General features: G+C 34.5%; 1 protein-coding gene across 1 annotated transcript in view; it reads left to right on the top strand.

Moving 5' to 3' along the window:
• Positions 1–24,778, top strand: part of KCNH8 (potassium voltage-gated channel subfamily H member 8) — a 153,786-nt gene that overhangs the window by 120,126 nt on the left and 8,882 nt on the right. Inside the window, exons 10-13 of the mRNA XM_042888791.1 lie at positions 352–601; positions 5,355–5,569; positions 19,769–19,807; positions 21,517–21,872. Coding sequence (XP_042744725.1) covers positions 352–601; positions 5,355–5,569; positions 19,769–19,807; positions 21,517–21,872 — 860 coding nt within the window. The remainder of the gene's footprint in view (positions 1–351; positions 602–5,354; positions 5,570–19,768; positions 19,808–21,516; positions 21,873–24,778) is intronic.

Below are 24,778 nucleotides of genomic sequence, written 5' to 3'. Positions count from 1 at the left end.
CTCATTAACGTATGTGCCTGAATAGAATACTATGTTCTGAGAAATGAGAAGTACTCAGACAAGATTAAATTATGCATTATATTTTTTTCATAAAGCCATACTTTTATTCATGTTTTTCCAGGAATTTATGAATGTTTGTCTGCATAAAGATTTATTAAGACATAGCACATGTATCTTATCAAACAAGATAAGAAAAATATCAAATACCTCAATGTGATGTGTGCAGTAATACTAAATCAGATCAATCCTGCAAAGAAAAAATACAAATTATTTTGCACTTTTTTCTCCTTTTCACCTCTTTTTCTTTTTTCTTTTTTTTTTTTTCTTTTTCTTTTTTTTTTTTTTTGACAGCTTTTAAAAGATTTCCCAGACGAGCTGCGTTCCGACATCACCATGCACTTAAACAAAGAGATTTTGCAGCTCTCCCTTTTCGAGTGTGCCAGCCGTGGTTGCCTCAGGTCTCTGTCTCTGCATATCAAAACCTCCTTCTGTGCTCCTGGGGAATACCTCCTCCGGCAGGGAGACGCCCTGCAAGCGATATACTTTGTGTGCTCAGGTTCCATGGAAGTCCTAAAGGACAGCACAGTGCTGGCAATTCTTGGTATGCTTATGATGATAGCTTCAAATTTCCAAGGAAGGCAGCTATGTTAAGACTAATGTTAGTGAAAGAAGAGACGCATCTCCAGAATGTGAATTCACTGCAAAACTGTTGGCTTAGTGTGTCCTAGTAGTCTGATGAGAAGGAGAATTATAATTTGTTTCAATTGTAAACCACTATTCATCTGCTAATTTGCTATGATCTTCCCTGAATCATTTAGTTATTTCTTTTTTGCCCTGCAGATCTTAAATTTCTAGACTATTAGCTATATGTTATCTCACTTGTAATCTGATTTGCATACACTTATTCTCTCTCTCCTCTGTATATAAGGAGATACTTTCAAGCTTTTTGGTACAGTTTGCTACTTTCGACCAAATTTGATAGCAGCATTGACATCTCAGAGGATGCTGTATATAAGTTCATTAACACTTTACAAAAATTAGTGGCCAGGCATTGTTCCCACTAATGCTCCCAAATTAAAGCAACCAGTGCAAGCCCAGTCTCTCTTTGATGATTGAATATGAACACCAATTTTAGAAAAGCCTTTGCATTGTTGCTTCTGCTCTACCAAGAGTTACTTCTTCAATCTAATTCATTCTGCCAGCATTCACCTGAGTATATTAGAACAGAAAAAGGCCAGAAATACTGTTCTGATAAATTCAATTTAGTTTGCTAGATGAGTGCTTTGGCATATCTAAAGTAAAACATCTGTATTTGTAAATTTCAGTGATAACCTCAGTTAATGCCAATTAAAGAGATTCATTTTATCTTCAGCTAAAAGACCATTAGACTTGTCAAAGTTTATGAAGTGTTCTAATAAAGTAAAATGTATAATTTTTATTTTACATATTCTTCTTTCTAATAACTTTTAATATTCTCATAAATCAGAGTTAAAAAGAACATTTCCTTTTTACTTTCTCTCCTGCTTTAGAGTGGGAATGCACTAGATGGTTGATAATGCAAGCTTCTGATCTTCTGTAATTGAATTTTCTTTACCAATATGCATTTCATTGGCCTTTTTTTAAAATTATTTTAGAATATAAATGTGATACATGTTCTATTTCTTTCATAACTATTTAATTCCATTAGCTTGACAGTCCGCATTACTCTGTCTCTCATTTTAAATAAGGAAGTTTAAGATCTCCTATCTTATTGGATCACATAAATCAAAGCAACGAAATATGTCTTAGAAAAAACATAATCTTAAGTATATCAAAAGATTAAGAACCACCTCCTCTGGGATTATGATTTCATTAATAACTCCATTTTCAGGCAATTCTGATAATTTAAAGAAAGCATCATTTTGTAATGGTCACAATGACAACAGTAAGAAAGATTAGTGGATTTCTGAGAGAAAATAATGAAATCGTAATGCAGAAACATAAACATAATACAGTGAGATAATGTTTCAGTCCAGTGAATGGGAGCTTCAACATTTAAACCTAATTAACATCAGCATAAGGTGAGTGAATCAAATTGGTAGGTCCATATGAGAAATTATGCTACTAATGTGATGTAAATCTCAGAGAGCAGGGTTTTCTTCATGAAAATACTGCATTACTAACAGTTCCCAGACTATGTTTTTATAACTGTCACTATTCTAATTCTAGTGGAATATATTTTGATTGCTGAATGGCTCTCACTAACAAGCAATACAGCAATAAGTGAAGCCCTGATTAAATACAACTCTTTATTCCTCTTGAGACTATCACTTTTTATCTAATAATGATAATTAAGATATATTTTTATATTTTACTTTTTTTTACACAACAAATGTTCTTATTAAAGACACAATCATCTCACTCCCACAGTAATTCTTAAGAATCCTTAGTTTACTAGCTACAGTCTTTGCTGCATGATTTTTATTCAAAATTTAATGAAAATTAGCATATGTCAGATCAACCATAATGACGTACAGACTGACACTATGTCATCAAATTGTGTAACAATGATTAAATATAACTGCAACTTTCATAGAATCGTAGAATGGATTGGGTTGGAAGGTAATCCAGGAATCATCAAATTCCAACCCCAGTACCACAGGCAGGGCCACCAACCTCCAAATCTGGTACTAGAACAGATGGCCCAGGGCACCATCCAGCCTAGTCTTGAACACCCTCAGGGATGGAGCACCCACAACATCTCTGGGTAGCCTGTTCCAGCACTCTGTAAAAAACTTCCCTCTGAAATCCAATCTAAACCTTTCCTTCTTGAACTTAAAACCATTCCCCCTTGTCCTATCATTATCTACCCAAGTAAAAAGTTGATTCCCCTTCTTTTTTAAATCTCCTTTTAAATACTGAAAGGCTGCAGTAAGTCTCTCTTCTCCAGGCTGAACAAGTCCAGTTCCTTCAGCCTGTCTTGGTAAAGGAGGTGCTCCAGCCTTTTGTGCTCTCCTCTTGACTCTCTCTAACAAAAACAGTTTCAAAATTGTTTATGAGTTATTGAATTTAACAATGTTTATATACCTAAAAAGTTCTTATTAAGATGCTTGGAAATTCCTTTTGTAAAACTTGAAATATTTTTCCCTTGTATGAATATATATGACTAGTGAAGATTAACCTTACCAGCCATCTGTTTAATGTAATCAAAGAAATAAAAAAATAAAATAAAATTGGTTATATTCACAGAGAAAAGTAAAGATAATTTATTTACTAGTTTCACAGTTTATTTAATTATGTAAACAGTGCACCATGTGATGAGCAAACAGAAATACGTAACTTTGTGATTTATCAGATCCACTGTTCTCTAGCACTGATTCTTATTAATTGCAATTTTAAAAGAACATGAATGTGTGTTCATTGCTAGAATTAAAGAAAACCTCTGCATATGCAGGGCTTATGATAAGCATTTTTGAGAACATTTTACAGCCTCCAAGTAAATAGAAAAAAAATTGCAAGTAGTATAAAGCAAGTTATATTATTTCAATAGCTTCAGGATTGGTTGGCTGCTCAGCTTGACTTAGTCTTGAAGTACACCATTTCCTCTGTAACATCCAGCTGGAATGACACACTAGATGGATTTTCTGATTTTACTGTTGAATGGGAACTATTGAGTCATGGCCTGTACTTCTGATTGATCACCTGAGGCAAGCACTGAGTCAGCCATGGAGCACAGGTGAAGGCAATTCAGCTGTGTGACTGGAAGAGGTGGAGTCTGGCTGCACCTCTCCTAGACCCCATTTAAGGGCTGTCTGCTGCTAGGGAAGGATCTCTTTCTGGAGATTGCTTCTTGTGGAGTTTTTCTGCAAGCCCAGGATATGGGTGAGCATTTTCATTTATTTTTGATTATCCCTTTCCACCATGATAATCTTTCTAGCTATATGATCTATGAATACTAGCCTAACTACACTGCTCTGTATATTTGTTGATTATACAATAGTCTTTGCTTATTAGTCATTAATAGTAGAATAATGAAATGTTAGAAGGGATATCTGGAAGTCAGTCAGTCCAAGCTACGGTTTGTGTCAGCTTTGCTCCACTACCTTGGGATTGTGTCTTCTTGCAAATTACATTCTCCAGTCCTTGATCATTTTGATGACTCATTAATTCAAAACTGGGCATGATATTCCAGATGTGATTTGACAAGTGTTATATAAAGGCAAAGTGTCGCTTCCTTGGGAATTGCTTACTGTAGTGTTGCTAGTGCTGCCCAGGATGCTGTTGACATACTCTGCTGAAAGGGCACGTTGTTAGTTTGTGTCCAATTTCTCTATGAGAACACCCACATTCTCCTTGCAGAGCTGCTTTCCAGCTAGTTATCCCTCACACCATTCTACTACAGGGAGGTATTCCAGGTGCAAAACTTGATGTTTATTTTTATTGAACTTCATTAGACATTTTTCTCCAGCTTGTTAAGGTCATCAGAAAAACATATGCTTTTCCCCACAGCATATCAGCTGCTCCCTCCAACGTACTCATAAACCTCCTTCCATAAACTCACTAAGAGTGTGCTCCATTGTACTGTCCAGGTCTTTAATAAAGACCATCTGTGTAAACCTTTGAGAAAGACCTCTGGTCAATGAATGCTCTTTGGATCTAATACCTCAGATCAAATGTTCATGTAGGCTCTTCAATAGAAAATGTTTAAGTTCTTCAATATATGGGCAGTTGTCCATAAATGAAAATATAATGGCTTACGAATCCATCTTTTTTTGTTGACTGAAGTGTATTGAATTTCCCCCTTTATTGTTTCTCACTACAGCTAAGATATATCATGAAGTGTAGCAACAGGAGCTATAAGCATCAAAACCTGCAAGTGTTTTACAATAAAATTCTGAGTAAAATCTTAATTTGAATAGTATCTACATTTAATCATGTCATTGTTAAAATCTCATGTTAACACTTGCTTATTCAAATAAAAAATAAATCAACAAAAAACAATAACAAAACAGAAACAACTTACAAAATTCTATCTGCTATTAAGTACTGGAATAAGTCTTAATATAATTTTATTTCTTATGTATGGATGTTTCCAATGTAACTCCCTTAAATGAGGTAGTTACATGTCCATAAATTAGTCTTTGTACCTCTGGTTAATTGCATGCAATGCTGCTCCTGAAACAAAAAAAGAGAGCCAAAGAAAAACAGAGGCAGCTCTTAGATAGCAGTACTTTTGAAAGCTATTAATTAAAAAATTCATTAGGATCTATGGGTTTTAAAATTTAGCAGTTGCTAAACAGAGTTATGTTAATAACAAAACAGTAGTGAAGAACTACGTTGCTTTGAAGTTGATTCTTTTCCTTTTTTTCTTTTAGGTAAAGGAGATTTAATTGGAGCAAACCTATCCATTAGGGATCAAGTCATTAAAACAAATGCAGATGTTAAAGCTCTAACTTACTGTGACCTCCAGTGCATTATCCTCAAAGGTCTCTTTGAAGTCCTCGATCTTTACCCAGAGTATGCTCACAAGTTTGTTGAAGACATACAGCATGATCTCACTTACAATTTAAGAGAAGGCCACGAAAGCGATGTAAGTATTTTTTTTTTTTTAAGCATCTCTGCAGATATTAATTTTAAAGTGTTTTTCATGCTTTACTCAGTAATTATAATTTTATTACAGTAAAGAAATAATACATATATAATATATACAATAATATACATATATTTATGATATATATATATAATATACAGTAATACATTACAAGGACCACTTGTTCAATTTGTTGGTAATTCAACCTTATATTAGTTGTTGATCTGTCAGTCAGATCATAAATAGAGAGTACATTCTGTGCCTCTCATTTTTCAATAGAAAACATCATTTGATAGAGAACATTCTTCTTGATTATTTTGTCACTTTTTTCTTATGTTTACAAATAATTCGTGGTTATATAAAGCACATGTCCAAGTAAAGATATTTTACTTTATGTTTTCAAAATATCATGTGCTAGTCTTATGAACCTTCATCACCCCAAAGTTAAGAACATAAAATATGAGCTCAGAAAAAGAAAACAGTTGTTTCTCGTTGTACTTAACTAGAATGTGTTTTTGCATTGCAGTAAGAAACAATATGAAACAAGAAAGACTTCAGGATAGAATTAGCAAAATATTTTCACTGAAATTATGTATCAAATATGCATTTAGATTTTAATACCAAAAACTTTTATTGAAGCTCTCCTTTCCTGAATGCATCATGTGAATATATAGCAGCTGTGGGGCCTGGGTTAACCCAATCTTAATAATAAATACAGTCAAATTTTCTGTTTGGTCTTATTAGTTCAAGTCTTTGTGCTGTGCTGCTCTTTATTCTACAGAGAGAAGCAGCACTGAAAGTACATGCCTAGGGACAAGACAGGATTTGAATGTAATGCCAAATGCTTTGGCAGACACTACAAATTAGTGCGAGACTTAGACATTCTCCATCTTGTGGGGCCGTTATCCTCCATGTAGGATAGGCAGCCACTCACTATTATGAAGGCTGGTTTGCTTCTTGGCTACTCGGTATTGCCTCAGTGCTTTTCTACATGTTAAAAAATTTGTGGTTTCATCTACTAGCTGTGTAGACATTCAACATTTGTAAAATCAAGGACAACTCCTTCCAAATGGAGACGGTTGAGTGGTGCACAGATTTGCAGCTGAGAATGAGTCATAAGAGTGCAGAGTAAGATATTTCTTTCTCTCACTTCAAATGGGATTTAAAGCACTGAAGAAAATACTGCAGAACTTTTACTGCTTTAAAGAGGAAAATATTTTTACAGTTTTTGAATATGCACAGTATTTTCAGGGTATAATCCATTATTTTAAAATTAAAGGAAAATAAAAGAACCTGATGCTGGTTAGCATCCAATGTCACAGGCAAATATAGAACACAGAAGATGGTTAGCATTACTTCCTCCTACCTTCTGGTATTATTATCTGGCCCAGTATTACCTGGTATTAACTAGTGTTGCTTTCATAGCTGAACTGATCTTGTTCATGCTCATCTGATTTCCTATCCAATAATTTTACTTAACATAGAATCGCAAGGTTGGAAACGACCTGCAATATCATCTAGTCACCCTCCCATTCCCAGTACCACAAGCTACTAAACCATATTTTGTAGCTCCTCATCTAGGCGCCTCTTGAACACTGCCAGGGATGGCGACTCCACCTCCTCCCTGGGCAGGCCATTCCAGTGCCTGACCACCCTCTGAGAGAAAAAGTTTCTCCTAATGTTCAACCTAAACCTCCTCTGGTACAACTTCTGGCCGTTTCCTTAGGCCCTATTTGCCTGGGAGAAGAGGCCAGTGAAAAAGCTTGCTCCACCAGTGGTGTTCTCTCCAAATAAGGAGTGATGCCTGTGGCAGTAACAAAGGTGCCTGATCAACAACTTATTTGCTTTGCAAACTTCAAGAGTGAAATTCCTAGAGTGTACCGTATCTTCATGAATGAAACTTTCACATCGAGACCATTTGTGTATTATCTGATGGCTTACTCTCGCAAAATATTAAGAAGGCTTTCAGAATTAAAGTATAAAATTTGCTTGTATGAAAATATGACATCTTTTAAATGTGGTATTATGACTTGAGAATTGTGCTATGGGAGAATTTGGCAGTTGTGATACTCTCTTGAATATTCTAAGACTGCAAGATATTACGCTACTACTTTTGCAGTTTTGAGGAGATTTTAGGGTTTGAGAGTTTTTCCATAGCTAAACAATAGATTGATTCTTTTGAATAAGTCAGTTTCTCACTCCTCTTCATTTAATGTTTTAAAATGAATGCAATCTGAAACTGAATGTGAATTTCATGCCTGAAAATGTATCAGTAACAGTATTTAGGATCAGCTGAGCTACAAAGTGAAAAAGTGTAAATTTCCCCTCTTGGCAAGTGCTTTTCACACTAGGCTTGAGTGAACTGCAGATGGACTGTGTGGACAACATTTTCCTAGTAATTATGCCATCACAACAGCTGTGAAACAGTGGGTCACTTCCATTGGTGCAGATTTTTATGAGCACAGCATGCAGGCTCTTGTTCACCATTAGCAAAAATGCATACCTAATGGTGGTGACTATGTTGAAAAATAGTGATCTCTAGCTGAGAACTTGTTCGAACAAATAGTGTTATTGTGCTTTCTGTACCTATGGTAATTTTCATGCAAATAAATAGGAGACATTACTTTCTGAGCAACCTACATAGTTATTCCCTGTGTCTGTACAGAAGTGCCTGTAGTGTAGGTGTCACAATTCATCAAAAAAGAAAACAGCAAAGGCCAATTAGAACCAGACTGATGCGAAGTTCAAGAGGTTTCCTTGACGCCTATGCTAACCCTCAAGCTGTAATGAAGTCCCAAAGGAAAATAAGACACATGCAGGCATATGCCTCTTTGACTTAGTACATGTCATTTTCTAAAAGAAAAGATGGCATACCTGAAAATTCAAATATATTTCTTTGTAGACAGGATTTATAATTAATAACTTTATACTTTTTCTTTTATATTTTAAAAGTAGTATTTCACCTCTTACAGAGAGCTTTCCTGCTCCCTACCCTCAATGGAAGACATGATGTTCTGTTTAAAATGAAATACTAAGTCTCTGAAGAGGTGGAAGTACTTCATTGTAGTGCATTCTGTGAATGTGTAAATAAGACAACATGACAAAGATTGCACTAGAAAAGTGGTTGATTCTTCCTCCAGTTGGGAACAGTGTCTTATAATAAGTGTTATTTTTTTTCTTATTGTCTGACAAAATGGGTCTTGATGCTGGTCCTTCAGAGAGGTTGATATTTAGAAGTTATTAAATTTTAGTCACTGAATTGAGTTTGTTTGTTTGTTTTAATACAATAAAGCTCGTGTTGCTATTAGCAATACCAAACACGTTACAGGAGATAACTCTCCTTTTCTACTGGGAAATCTTATAATTGGTTAAACCAATTGTTCTTAAAGGTGAAAACAGATCTAAGCTTTGACAAAAAACAGATCACAGTTTGGGAAGAAAAATATCTACACATTCTACTCTGAATAGAGCTTTCTAGCTCATTCCAACAGGGAATTAAACATATCTTTTAAAAGCACATATGTAATTCCACCTCATTGCTAGACTGATTTATTTCTGGATTTCCATCTTTTCTTGGTTTTGTCATCTTATGCTTATTGTTCCTATCAGCAGAAAAAATGGATAGAGCAAAGATACTTTGAGTGCATGCAAAAAAACTATCTGAAAGTCTGCCTATCTACTGTCTGGTTTTCATCTAGTAGATGATTTATTTAACATAAATTGATTCTTCCCTCTTTGGATTTCTAGATATTGAATTATAGCTCTTTTCAGTGTATGAATGTTGTTTTTCAATGTAATAGAAGTTCCATCTGTTACATATTCGATTGTCTATTATTTACCAGTAGTAGAATCTGAGTAACAGTTCTAATTTTTTTAATACATTTTTACTATCCGTATGTTATATAGTATTTTGTTTTAAAGAAACAGATCAAAGTTATCCTATTTGCAATTCTATTTATATGAAGGAAAAAAGCATAACGATTCTTTTATGGAAATAGTTGTTTCTAATTTTGGCAAAGATGGCGAGGTAAGAAAATGTGACCAACTTTAAGCCACGTGATTACTTATTCATGTGTTTGACTTTTAAAGCAAAAAAATTAGTAATTTGCAGAGGTACTTTTTGTCTGTAATAAAAACCGCATACTTAACAGATTGACTTCTAAACCATTTCTACACTGCTGTATTTAGTCATAATTCATTCACTCAAACTAAATCACAGTTCATCCAGTACACTGCAGGATAGTAAAAAGCTGCAAAATATTTTCTAAAGTGAGTACTTTTTCATATATTTTCTAAATAATTTCAACCATATTTTTAATATGGAATATGATTTTGACATATTACTTTGTAGAAAGGAGTGGCTTACTTTAGGAAAGTTAATGAGCACTACTTTGTCACTTATGAATATAGTTGGAAAACTTTGAGGAAAGCTTGCCATTTTTAACATCATGTGCTACTAATATAGGTGTAACTCACCGGTGTCTGTGGTATAGCATGTACAAATGCTGCAAAAGAAGGGAACAGTCCAGCATTTTTTTTGTGTATTTCTCTGAAAGTAATGTTGTAACAGGTGGGATAAACAAGTGAATAAATCAGAAAGCAGCAGAAAACTAATACTTTACCTTCATTATTACGAAAAATAAAGGGCCTTAGGTTGCTCTTCATTACCCTCATTTGGCAGCCACACAGAACAAATTCCTGTTGTTCTGTTAGTGTGACCAAATTAAATGACTGATGGCTGCACATCTGCTGCATGCTGCCTATTGCACACTGAATTCCCATTTTCCTTTTAATGAGGTGCAGTGTGGAAACCTCACATCTTCTCAGATAGTACAGTGTCTGAATGAAAGTCTTCCTCTATCAAAAATTAAAATCACTAAAAAATCATGACCATATAATGAACATCGGCACATCTACTGATGTGTTCACAGGTGTAGGTTTCTTACCTCCTGTATGCATGGACTGCTCTACAATAGTGTTACTGTGAAATATTGCTTAGCACTTTTTCACACTACAAATTTCTCTTTTTTTTTTTCCCCCTCCATCTCCGAGAATAAACTACCCTGTTGCTGAGCTGGACAGCACTCATACAATCTTGCTTACACAGCTTGGTTTGTATATTTTATATTTTCATAATTTATTTGAGTGAGAAGTTTGGGAATTAGTTTCATGATCTAGTGTTTTGAAAGACATTTCTCAGGTCTCCTACCTGTATTCATGCCACTAATCATGTTCCGGTGAATCTCTGGCTATATCAGGTGGATACTAGTTTCCAACAATTGGGTCTGCTCCTCCTCCTTTTGCTGTTTTACAGTTCTTCTGTTTTCTCTGCCTGGCAATTACCTGTTTCAATCAGCGTGGGAGCACAGCTGACCTGGACCTATACCACAAGTCAGGTTCCTTTCCTTTTTGTCTGGTAACTCATAAAGCCTGTTTACTTGTGGTCATTGATGCCCGTGATGTGCGGTGCCTTTCAGCCATCAGTTCACTCAGTGCCCGTCAAGACAGGGAGATGGTAATCTCACTAGTCTACATCTTATAAATCCTTCAATATGGTAGACCACTGAGAAATAATGTAATAAAGAAACATATAATTCAAAAAGGATGGACTGATATAACATTTTTCTTTCAGGCTTGGTGATCTTCTCATTTTCTTTCCTAGTATCCTTACCTGAAGAATTTTTTGTACTGTTGGTATGTTCCAGGATCAGTTCTGTAGCCTTCAGTCATTCTAATATTTTCAAAAATAACATTGTTCCATGCCATCTGTATTTTCAATTTCTCTCTAATGATTCATTCCTCTCACCTGTAGTGATATTCCTTTTAGAAAATTCATCTTATTGCAACTTACTGATGCAATTGGTCATCTTTCCTTTTTTTTTTTTTTTTTTTTTTTGTTATTAATTCATGCTTTTTTCTTTACAAATTTTTCCATTTTAAGCCTAAAACAAATAGAGTATTGGCCATAAGAATAAATCCCATGAGATGCTGAAGAGGCTGAAAGGGGGGATAGAAAAATAGTCCATTCAGTTTTGTCTGGAACTATGCTATATTCATGTGACCTCTCTTAAAATGCTTATCCTGTGAGTGCTCTGGTACTCCTGAGAATGGGTTAAGAGAAAGAAATCACGATGATTTCTTACACGTACAACAGGACTGTTAAATGCATATATATAACAGAGATATTCACAGTTGCATGTTAGAACTTTCCAGATAAATACAAACAATTTTCATTGTAATTAGATTTAAATTTTAAATAAGGGGTAAAATCTACTTCTAATTTTAGCTTTTGAGTCATTTTGAACACTCTGCATTCTCATTTATTTCACTTCCTGGGATTATTGCATTCTGCATCAGATTATAAAGCTTAACCAGAGGTTTACATGTTGGGGGGAAAAAAAGAAAAAAATCCAGGCTAGAAAAGCAGCTTATTGATGTTTTTAGACACTGGAATGAGGAGAGTACAAAACAGTGTCAGACAATATTTTAGCCATAAAATGCTTCTGTCTTTCAGAAAGTATTAATTTGGAAGTTAACCATATTCCTATTTTAGTTACAGAGGCGTGCTAGATGATAACTTTTTTCCAATGTAATTCATTGTGCCATAGGACGATAATGATGTTGTTATAACTTCGATTTTTGTTATATATTTGTTTCAACAGTGGAAAAAATGGAGAGTAATAATCTTTATGTACCTCATACCTTACAACAGTATGAAAGTAAAGATGTTTTTTTTTTCCGTAGTTGCTTTAGCAACCAATACAGCAATGACCAGAAAGTGGCCTTAAATTTAGAAGTGTTCTTACTGTAATCTGTCCTTTTATTACTTGTAAAGTAAGACTAATTTATGAAGGAAAGGAAAATATCTCAATGTTTTCTCCATGATACAGACAGCAGATTCAGTCTACCAGGAGACAGAAAGAGGATAGAAAGATGGCTTTTATTTGCTACAGAGCTAATTGACATACTTTCATCATATTTATTGGCTGATGAGTAAAATGTAGTAGATAGCAGAGTGCTGGCTATTTAATAACTGTTTTTTGTAGTCTTCTCTGTCTTGTGATATTTCTATCCTTCTAAAAGAAGCATTAACTTATTACGCATGTTAATCTGAGCAAGAACTTAATTAACATCTTATTCTGATTCTTAGATTTCAAGATACTGCTGTATGTATGTAGAAAATTAAGGTCACCTCCAGAATACATTAAAGGCACATTTATGAGATATTGAAGGGTGTTGTCCCAGGATTGACCAATAAAATCAAGCAGCAGAATATCAATCTAAAGCTGAATCAGATTTTATGGATGCAGATTTTTACTGCCAGGTTGTCTTTTTGGTCTAAATAGTAAAGCTCATTGATTTCTTAAGCATTATTACTTATAGAGTGACAGTACTTTCGTAGGGTAAAGGGGACTGAATAAATCTCTTTGTATTGAAACTACTCTGTCATTAAATTAATCAGCTTTATTTTCAGTTATTTTCTGTTCCTTCTGCCTTGTCTGAAATCTTGTCTATGTTAATGTAGACATATTCTCTCATATTTCAATACTCAAAGTGTTATTATTGTCATTAATATAACTATATCTCACAGAGATTATGCAGTCTATTAGAAATGGTGAAAAAATTGCTGGATCCTTTTATTGGGAAGCTTTGGCTTTAGAACCTTTCTGTGGTGTCTTATATTATGAAACTACTATTCTAGAGGTAGTGCCAGAAATAGTACTGGAATGCATGTTATTTTAAGGCCAAACCCACTTTTAATACAATTTGTGTTAGATTTTGTTTTGTTTCCCTGAGTTAGCCGTGTTTCCCTCTGTGTTATGACTATGCAACTGTCAGTTTAAAAAAAAAAAAAAATAGGCTTAAGACTGAAGCCTAGACTCTTATTCTTGTTTCCATTGTATTTCTTGTGAAATTAACAGGCAAAAGAACTAGTTTATGTGACAGAAAGTTAATGTTAGCAAGAATATGAATTCATCTGGAGTAGCGTATAGGATAAAGACAACCAATAGAGATGCAGTCTGGAAGGCAGTGGACTCATGAAAGGCCATAGGCATCAATTTTTGCTGTTGGGCAAGAATGCAGTGAGATTCAGGAATGATAAAATTTTCACAAAGCTTTTCTGAAGTCCTTATACTTCTTAATAGACTTGCAAATAGAGAGAAATCAAGGAAACCTTTTGCTCTGAAAAATTAAATAATATTTCCTAGATTGAAGATTCAAATTCAATAGGTTTAATATAGTAATTTTTTATTATCAGATGACTTTTGCAATCCTACAGGGTGAAAAAGCATGCTAAATCATGTTATTTCAACAGTTTAAGAGTTTACATTGTCATTCTTCAGAGCTTCTCTCAATACAGAACACAGCAAGAAAGTCTATGACATTTTGTGAGTCATGTTCAATGAAATTTCTGAACTCAGGTATTGTGACTCAGTACTTCTGATTTTTCTGTACTGTTACTTGTACAATAATTAGGGTTTTTATATAATTATTGTAATATCACCTCTTTTAGCAAACAATATTGGATTTCTCTAACATGTAGGTTTTATGCCATGCTACCTTGAAGGTATGATGCTAGCTTTTTTTTTTTTTTCCACTTATTGAAAGTCTCTATCATCTTAATTTCTAAGCTATTAAGAACTTCTTGGTTAATAAAGCTGCCTTCACACACAGCTTTTCTGTATTATCAGTTTATAGAAACACAAATTGCATCTCAGGGGAAGTAAATTGTGGTGGCTTTCTTACTTAACAAGGTTATGTACTTTGACTTCAGGTGATTTCTTCAAATGCCAGGACATGAGTTCTTGCTCCAGGGCAAAATCATGAGAATTGCTTTAAAAGTTTGCATATTAGTGCTGTCTTCCCAAAAGTTTTAGCTCCAAATATAACTAGGAACCAGGTTTAAACTTGCTTTTTTTGGTAGAGGTTAATGTACTCATCAAGCACCAGTCCAAATGTAAAATATTCATTATTAAGAAGAAATTAGAACCTAATGACATTCAGTAGGGCCTGGTGCAGGCTATTGCACTTGGGTCAAGACAATCCCAGGTACAGACTGGGAGAAGAATTCATTGAGAGGAGATCTGCAGAGAAAGACTTTGGGGTACTGGTGATTGAAAAGCTTGAAACGAGCCAATGCCAGCTATTTCCAGGGCTGCATCAAAAGAGAGGCGTCCAGTAGGGTGATAGAGATGTCCACCTCTACTGTACTCTCATGAGACCCATCTGGAGTATTGCATTCAGGCCTGGGGTCTCAGGATAAGACAGATGTGAAGCTATTGGAGCAGGTCAAGAAGAGGGCCCCAAACATTGTCAGAGGGCTGCAGCACCTCTCCTGTGACAGAAGACTGGAGGAACTGTGCATATTTAGCCTGGAGAAGAGAAGGTTCTAGGGAAACCTAAATTTTGTCCTTCCAGTATACTTAAAGAGAACTTATAAACAAGAGGAAGACTGACTTGTGACACAGTCTGATGGTGACAGGGCAAGGGCAAATGGCTTTAAACTAAAAGAGGGGAGATTTAGACCTGATGTTAGGAGGCCATTTTTACTCAGTTGGTGATGAGGCACTGGAAAATGCTGTCCAGAGAAACTGTGGATGCCCCCTTACTGGAGGTGTACAAGGCTAGTCTCGATGGGGCTGACTGAGGCTCAACTCCCTTACCATTTATAACATTTGTCTCACTGACCTGAACTGTAAGTGCTAGCAGTTTAGCTTGGGTGCTTGAAAATAGGCAATGGGTAGAAAATAAAATCTGTTGGGAGAGTATTTTTTTCAAGATCTGCTATGTTGTTTTAATCTTTGCTTTTCAAGACCTTCCCTGAAATTAGATACAATTACTTATTTGGAAAGTAGCATGAAGATTTACTTAAGAATATTAACAATGCTTCTGCAGGTTCTACAGCCTCAGCTTGGGTCTGATCAGATAACAATTCATAGGACCAGTACCACAAACACTTATGAGACTGTGAATTTTTCAAGTTGAATTAGGTGGGGCATACAATTGAGTATTTCAAAGAAGAGGAAGAGTTTTCAGTTCAATTACTCTGAAATACGTAAAAATTCATTGTATTTTCCATTGATATTATGTAAAGTAATCCCCTTTACAGAATGTTATTTAGCAGTAGGAATATTGAAATGTTTTCTTTTCCACTATTCCTTTTATATGCAGTAATCTCTAAACTTTTTCAGAAGTGTAGTCTGCCAGAGCAATATAGAGCTAGTGCCAGATCTACTATTTTAACAGATCTATCTTCTGTCTCCTTTTGACCTTACTGGTAGTATTTTTTTTTATTTTTTTTTTTTTTTGGGGGGGGGGGGGCGGGAGTAGTTTTAATAAGTTTTGTTTAACACTGGATTTGCTATGATGCTATGAAAGAAATGTATCAGGATAAAATGAGACATCATTTTCATTTTGGGGGATGGAGGAGAAAGAAACAAAAATAAAGAAGTTAAAAATGACATTATATCAGCCATATTATGACTTATTCAATTCATGATATGAGATAATTAGTTATGTGAAATCAACCTCCAAGTTTTAAATAAATGTATGACATTTAGACTCCTAACGTTAAATATAAAAAGCTCCCATGGCAAATTCAAATGCAATAAAAAATAAAAATAAAAAAAACAACTTACCATCACTTATCCAAAGCTAACCACAACCAACCAGTTATTGAAAACTTGGGCTAATTTCACAGGCTATAATAATTTCTTTAAAAGATGCAGATGATGATAAAGGCTTAACAGAAAACTCAAGATCTCATGACAATTCAGTTCTTGGTCACCTAGAATAAAGTACCAGTGGCAAATCTGTATGGTTTTTGCTGTTAATTCAATGTGTTTTATGCAATAAGTAGGATCTGTGAATGCTGAAAGCATCTGCTTCCACAAAATAGGTAATCTTTACTTATTATGCAAAGAAAATAGATAAAAAGGGATCTGGGAAAAATATAGGGAATGAACTGGTTATAGAAACTCTTAAAAAAAAAATAAAGGAGGAACAGTGAGTTGCTCAGTGAAACAGTCATATTTAACAGTCATATGAACAGAATATCAGATTATTTGAGAGTCTGTGACTCTCATGATTTAAGGCATTTGCAGTAGCTCATTGAAAAGTTTTCTATCATGTAAAACTGAGAACCGAACATGTGAGGCATTAAGCTTTTCAGTGATACATTAATCCCTTATTATGTATTTGTATCTTTTCCATTACCACACAGTAAGTTTTGAAAGAATAGAACATACAATATGAGGGGTTTTTTCCCCCCCCCGGTATTGTCAATGCTTCTAAATAGGTTTTTCCTGCTTCCAAATGTTGACTAAGAACATTAGTATTCTACTTTGATTTCAAATCCTTTCCAGAAAATATATTTTATCCTTTTGACCCTACATATCTTTATTGATATATATATTTTAGGAGACAAATCTGACCAGCAATTGAGTGAAATTGTTTCTGTTCTTCCCATGATGGCAATAGGAATGAAGCCACTTGAAACAGACAACATTCTTCTGAGCAACCAAAATACAAATTTAGTTACCTATACATTTAATGCATTAGTACCAAATTTAACTGTGTATTTCTGGTTATAGGGATTTATAACTTAATTCATCTTAAGTCATTGTACATCTAAGGATTTGGTTTAGCTACAACTCTCCATAGAAACTCTCCTATTAAAGACTGCTGTCCCTTGATCCTGGAAGAGATTCAGATTACCAGCTTTTGAAAGCAGACCACTGTGTTTTCATCTGTGAAAATGTTCTCCTGCTTGCAACAAGAAATGATAAAGACTGCTACATTTTTAAGATTTCTATATTAACTTATTAAACAAGTACAAAAGCATAATGTTCATGGAAGAATTTGATGATTTTGTTTTTAGTGCATGATCTGTTATATTTTTAACTAGTGAAATTTAATAGCTGGTTTTACAAGACACCAGGGCTGAAATTAAAAAACGAATTGGCTTACATGAGACTTTTTTCTTCCTAATACAAAACAGGGAAAAGAGTTGTGTTTGTCATTCATCTGCTTTTTCTAAAGAAAATTTTTGCTTTCTTTTAAGAGATAAGAGAATGAAAAATAGCTCACATTCTTATGTAGGGATTAAAGGATTTTAAATAAGATACATCAGTGCATTGCTGTAAACATGAAGTTTTAACAGATTAAAGATTAAGACAGTTCTTCCTAATTATTTACTCTAGAATATGTTTATTCAGATAAAAGTATGCCTGTGATTTTACATTTGCTACCTGTTACTGCCTGCTGGCTTCATCCACATTCTTGTGATTATTTTTATTTTTCCTCTTCAAAAGCAATATTTTTGCAGAAACAGTGAGAGAAGGGAGTTGTTATAACAACTTTTAGACTAGAGAATTCTTGAGGTCTTTCAACTACTATGACATAAAACCCAGAAGCTTGTGTTTATATGAAAAAGATGCTATGTTAAAAGTCACAAGCAACAATTCTCATTGTAGTGCATTAACACAGTTGTAGAGCTGAAAGCCCAGCTAAAAGAAAACAGTGGGTATGTGGGAACAACAGTGGGACATCTGGGAGACATTCACATAGTGATTTCTTTGTTTCTATTTTCAAGATGTAAAATGGGAATGAACAGGTAGGCTCAGGTGAAAAATTAAATCAAGTGAGATCTTCACATATATTACTACGAACAAATGAAAAGTCCCTCTCAAAGGCTGAAGCAGGCAAATTCATACTACAGACTTAATGTCAGCTGATAATTTTTGGTGTTGGCTTGGATTTTTAATCAAGGCTGCTATTTAATATTCATCCTGCACCTGTGCCTAGATGCCAAACACAGGCCCTTAAGTTCTGGGCACAACTGTAAATGAGTCTGCTCCAACTTATGTGCAGACATAGCCAAAAATACTTCCTAGGTCTGATCTTCCTTAAAAGAGCTTTAAGATGTTAATACATTTCCTGTTTACTGTTCTCCTGACTGCTTATTAAACCAGCATACATTACAGTGCAAACTGAGAGACGTCAGTATTTGAGATCTGATGATCAGTTCATATCATCTAGCACTTTTTCTGACTCTGGAAGAACACAGCAGTTGTTTTATTTACATAGCCTAATTATGGCAGTTGTTCTATTTGGCATTTCCTAGAATGTTATTGCTAAGTTTATTGATACACCTGCTACTGGCTTGGCATTTGTGGAGAAGGATTTCTGCTTACACAAAATTAAATAATGAGCACTCATATCTTGCCATTACTAACACCTACTAACACTCACTTTTACAACCGGTTGCAAAACAGTTTTCAGGTTAATATGAAAGACTTGTGAAGAAGAAAAAAATAAGAAAGGAGAAAAATTAAATATAAAGACCCTATAAAATTCATGGATGTTAAACATTTTTATCTCAAAATGGAGAGCATAGGAAAGCTGAAAAATCACTTCTGAAGTTTCTGCCTGCCAGACTAAAATATTCCTCTTATTAGAGCATGCATGCACGCTTAGTGTCTTGTCTATGGTCAAGGTATAGACATTTAAATAAAGAACAGAACATTCATATCACACAGTAATCAGTAGTTCTTATGATTTTAATTAAGACTTTCCAATAAAATCTACAAGTCATTTATTTAATTTTGGTTTTGAACAATCAATGTAAGAAAAATTTCAAGGCCTTGAATAGCTGTTACGCATGTGTATCCCTGAGGATTATATTGGTCCTACTCCCTTCTGCCCCTTTCACTGACTTAAAAAATTCCTACATTACAGTTTCAGGTTCTTATGAAACAGTTTGATTACCTAGGTATAAGCACTAGACTAGCTTAGGAGCTAACACTACAAAGAGAGAGAGGCAAAGTAGAGCACACTTTCTGCATGAGATTCCATCAAAGGAACACCGAGCCTCATGAGACGTATGTTTGCCCATCTACATTCATTTAGAGGTTTGGAGATTTGGTCCAACATTTTATTAAATTAAAAAAAAAAATGATTTTTTTTTTTGCAGGATACATTTTTTTTTAATGAAAGAAAAATCTTTTGTTTTCTGACAGTATGACCAAAGACTGTCATTTTCCAGTGCTATATTTAATTTAACACAGCAGTTTTACAATGAGACTTTTTTTTTTTTTTTGTATCAACATAAATATTTTGGTTAATATGTTTGCATGTTCTTGGAAGCCAGTACTGTGCAGATGCACATATTTGGTACTTTGTTTTGTTTTGTTTCAGGTAATATCGAAATTATCAAACAAGTCTACATTATCTCAGGTATGTTACCTGTATTTTAAATCAGAGCTTCACTTTGAAACATGCACACAGCCAAAGTCAGAAAAACTCTAAAGTGACTTCACTGTGTTCAGAATGAATTTTTAAGTAGCACCCTAACAATAGCTGTGGCACTGTCCATTTTATGACTAACTGCTTATGATCTTTTTTCCAGGTGCTGAGTTTGGATATTGTGATAGAGCACTTGCATTTTAAATAAATAGCTCCTCAAGCCAAATTCTTGAATACGGATAGCACTCATTCTCTATAGAGAGTAGACTGCATCAGAGCCAGATACTGTACAATTTTATCCTCATGTCAGCCTTCAGGTGGCTATTACGGTTAACAGCAAGGCTGTTATTCTGCTTCTTTAAAAGAGTGTCAAAAGGACTTCTTTATAATTCTTACCTTTTCAATCTCAGATTGAAAGGGCCTAATTTACTGTATCTGCCAAAGGATAATATGACAAAAACATTAACTCAATGGAAGTGTGCTGTAATTCATAGCAAAATTTAACCTATGATGCAAAATATTTAGATAGATACCTGACAGGAGCTTAGAACATTTAGATAAATCCCCAAAATGCGTATTTTCACCCAGCTAATCTTACTTAGTCTGAACCAGAAAACTGAACTACAGAAGCTTATCTGAGAAGCTTTTGTAGCTAAGGTTAACAATGCCATAATGAAGCTTGATTGAAAAGATTAACATGAAAAATAATTAAATAAAAAACAGCATCTTTTCTGAAACCTTGAGATTACTCTTGGCTGTTCAATTCACTGAGATCTGTGTAGCTTGTTGATTTGGCTCAGATCATTCTGCCTTAACAATCCAGTGATTTTCAGCAGGAGAATAAATTAGACTGCTTTTGATTTACAAGCTGACCCTGACGTGAGCTCTACATTGTCATATGCCAGTATTCATAACCACTGTATTTTATTACCATGAAAAAAATAGAGAAAGATACAGTGCTCTCTCACAAAGCACTTTGTACATCAAACATAGAACCCGTGTCTATAAGCCTCCTAATTTGCTTTGAGTCCAACACCAAACATCAGCAGAGTTGTTTTTTTTCCTGTTTCATTTTGTTTTTTAAACAGATGCAACTCTGCTTTGCAATAACTCAGTTCTGAAACTGACACTGTCACAATACTCACTCATTAATGCTGATCTGTAGAAACTGAGAAATCTGCCAAGTGTTGTAGCAGAGGTTTAAATCATAAATGACACAGAGGATCAACTGAATTGTTATTAATGCCATTTGCATATTACAAATGGCTCAGTCTAAAAAAAATGTGGAATTATATGAATTACAAGTCTCAGTTCTTTCCCTGAATGTGCCAGGAGTCTGAGAGTATAACATTCAGAATTAATAACACCTCAGTAAGAAAAGATTAATCTCCTCAAGCGTACATGTGCCACTTGGCTTTTAAGACCTAGTCATGTTATTTTTCTTGGTAATAAAATATATTGTCCTAGGCTCACTGGCAAGATCACTAGAGAGCCTTTTTAGTGCATATGTGTCTTTCTCTTGTACACATGTATAGACATAGTTGAAAAGAAGTAATGGAAGAATTCCAAAAGGACCCTAGTTCTATTGTGTAATGAAAGTCGGCCTACAGCTGGGTTTGTTCCAATGCAAGCACCAGCAGAAACAGTGTTTCTGCTACATCAGGCTTTGAATTTACCTTAGTACTTATCTACTCTTTTAGACAGAGCTCAAGGGAAATGGAAATATAAAGAAGAAACTCCCTTCAATTGTGGAAGATGAGGAAGATGATGAGGAAGGAGAAGAGGAGAGCAGCACACTTTCACCAATCCATACAAGAAGCACAACTTGCTCTCAGCAGAAGAAGGCAGGAAGCAATAAAAGTCACCTGGGGAGAAACCTGAAACAGTTGGCATCAGGAACGGTGCCCTTCCATTCACCTATTCGTGCTTGCAGTTCAAACTCCTCCAGGACCAAACATGAAACAGAGCTTCATTACTACTCTAGAAAGAGGGAGAAAAACCTTAAAATACATCTTTCAGCATTGAGCGCTGGAGGTCCACCTGACTTGAGCCCAAGGTAATGAAAGAAGTTATTCTCTTCCTGTCACATAATTTCTATTAAAAAATTATGACTGTAATGCTAATTTTTTAAAATATATATATTCAAATATATCTCATTGAATAAACCATTACACACTTCAGGATTTCAATAACAGATAAAGAATTTCTGTGAGAAATAATAGAAAGTACAGAGCAGTTATAAAAATGAGTGTTTGAACAGATGGACAAAATGATACTATGAAGCCAGACTGTAATAATCTGTGTTCCCACAGTAGCACTGTGAAGCATTCTCAGTCTCATAGAGGCAGTAATTTAGGAAGCAAATCAATGATAATACAGTAGAGCTGTGCAAAAAAGATTTACAGTAATAGAGAATTATGCTGGAAAGAATATTGCCAAGTAATATTAGAAAATATTTAGGTTTTTACATTAGATAAAGGAAACCTGACAATGCAGGTTTATATATAAAGTAAATGTGAATTTTGACATAAGGGAAAGTTGTTCAATGAAACATTAAATCATTGCTTATTTAATTTAAAATATTCAAGATGGTGTCTTTTTATGTTACTTCAAATTTGACTTTTTTTATTTCTGAATCCTTGGAATATAATCATTAATTAATAACTAAATCAAGGTCAATTCATTACCAAAATCACAATCACTTTTTTTTTTTTGGTCATATGAGGAGTGAGGAAAGGTGATCTTTCAGTTCAGGTTTTGGTTTCTATAATTCTAAGTATTTACACATTCAAGAATTTCCTTTGTTCATTATAGGCAGAATGATAGTTTTAGCTATTTGCCACTGCAGACAAGAAATAACCACAGCATGACCAATATGTAGTTAGGTGTGTCAAAACATTAGTCTCTATGGATGCAATCATAAGAGTTCTACTTGTAATAGTATATAATAATCCTCCCACCCAATCATATATTCGATCAACATAAGTGCATTTTAAGTAGGAGCAGGATACAAACTAATTCCATTTTTGTCAATGCAAAGAACAAAACCTATTATACAATCAAAAGTCTTATAACAGGCTGAGTAAGATTATTGCAATGGAAAGATAATCAAAATAAATAGAAATACTCACTGATGTCATAGGCCTGCAGTAAACTCCACAAGGAGCAATCTCCAGAAAGTGATCCTTCCTTAGTGGCAGCCAGCCCTTAAATAGGGTCTAAGAGAGGTGCAGACCCCCCTTCTGGTCACACAGCTGAATCGCCTTCACCTGTGCTCCATGGCTGACTCAGTGCTTGCCTCAGGTGGTCAATCAGAGGCTCAGGATGTGATCAACAGTTTCCATACACCTATGGAAAACCAACTTCTACATGAGAAAAACTGAAAAGGATTGTAGATATTTTCTCATTGATGTTTTGGATCTTATATGTGTTTTGTTCAGATCAGCTATGACAGAAAGTCATTGTCATTTGCATAGCAAGTGGCAATTCAGGGAAAAGATTCCTTTCATGTGTTCTACCAAAACATTATTTTGATCATTACTGTTCTTAACATATACAGCCAGATAACTGCAAGACTAAATGTAAGACTAAATTTCACTAGATGTGAAATAAGTGCTTTTACATATAATATTATTTCTGATTTCTTTTCAAAACTTTGTAACTTCAGAATAATTCTCTTAATAGGCTGGAAAAATGACCTTTGATGTATTTTGCAAACTTTTTCATCCTTTCATATTTCCCCAAATCAGTATATATTATTAAAACATTTTAACTGAAAACAGTTAAAAAACAAAACAAAACAAAACATATTTTTAGCAGGTATGACAGAGAATATAAGATCTTCGTTTGAATTCTTAATTTTATTTTATAATATTTTATAATATATTTTATAATTTTATTTGCTGCTGAACAGTGATGTAAAGGGGAAGGAGTACCCTGCTTTCTGATCTGAAATGTTCAGTCAATACTATGGGGAGATGAATAAATTTGGTTTTTCAAGAGAATGTACTTTGTTTCAAGCAACTTGTTCTGTGCACATTCCCTAGAGCAAGTCAACCAGAATTCACTTCAGGTTTGTCTCTTGCACACTGTGGTAAAGGCAGTAGAGCAGATGTGCAAAGACTAGTTACAACATTGGAACAAACCTTGGTAGAAGAAATGAAATTCATCATCCTAACTTCCAGAATACAGCCACAGTCTTACCAATCACGTTATGTATTTTGCATCTGAAACAGAAGAGCATCAGCAGGAGGAAAGCCTACAATTAATAATAAAGTCATGACTGGGAGGAGGTATTTATGCTTTTGAATCTTCTCAAACCCATACAGGAAACAGTACTCCAATGCTGACCTACTGGACAGAAGAGGTCATGGTCTTTTCTGCCTTTCTAGTTCCTAGGAATTGAAATGCATATCTTCAGGAGAAAATTCATAGCAGCTAATTCAGAAAGGGCTGAGACTCTTGTGCTTATATGTTGTCTGTTCACTAAATTATTACTCCTCATTCCACTCTCTTGTATATAAATAAACATCTTTCCCACTGCATACTTACTGAGTAGGGGCCTGCCTTATGGCTCTTGAAGACTAGCTATTTTTGTTAATATGTTTTCTTTTTAGTCTTTAGTCTTTAAATACTTTAAAGAATATAACAGCTATAAATTCCAGTTCCTATCTGAGTAGTTTTTCCCCCATGTGCTTTAAAGGCTGTTAAAATGTTAGCATTTTATATAATTAGAAATCTCTACAAAAGGGATATTGGTGTTTAAAGTTTGCCTTTTGAAGCACTGAGGCCAGATGACATTAAATAGGTGTTATAGCAAATTCCACAGAAATCATTCAGGTTTTCGGCTGCAGGTAACAGCTCAAGCACCACTTTTGAGCCTCATAATATAATGCAATGTAACAGTTTCTAATGTCACTAAAACTAATATTGTGCAAATTTCATCACTGCTTAAGTATGTGC

The sequence above is a fragment of the Lagopus leucura genome, unplaced genomic scaffold, assembly GCF_019238085.1.
Source record: "Lagopus leucura isolate 7727_CA_CO unplaced genomic scaffold, USGS_WTPT01 Super-Scaffold_100157, whole genome shotgun sequence".
In the NCBI taxonomy this organism is placed as follows: Eukaryota; Metazoa; Chordata; class Aves; order Galliformes; family Phasianidae; genus Lagopus; species Lagopus leucura.
This window is presented reverse-complemented; position numbering and strand designations above follow the sequence as displayed.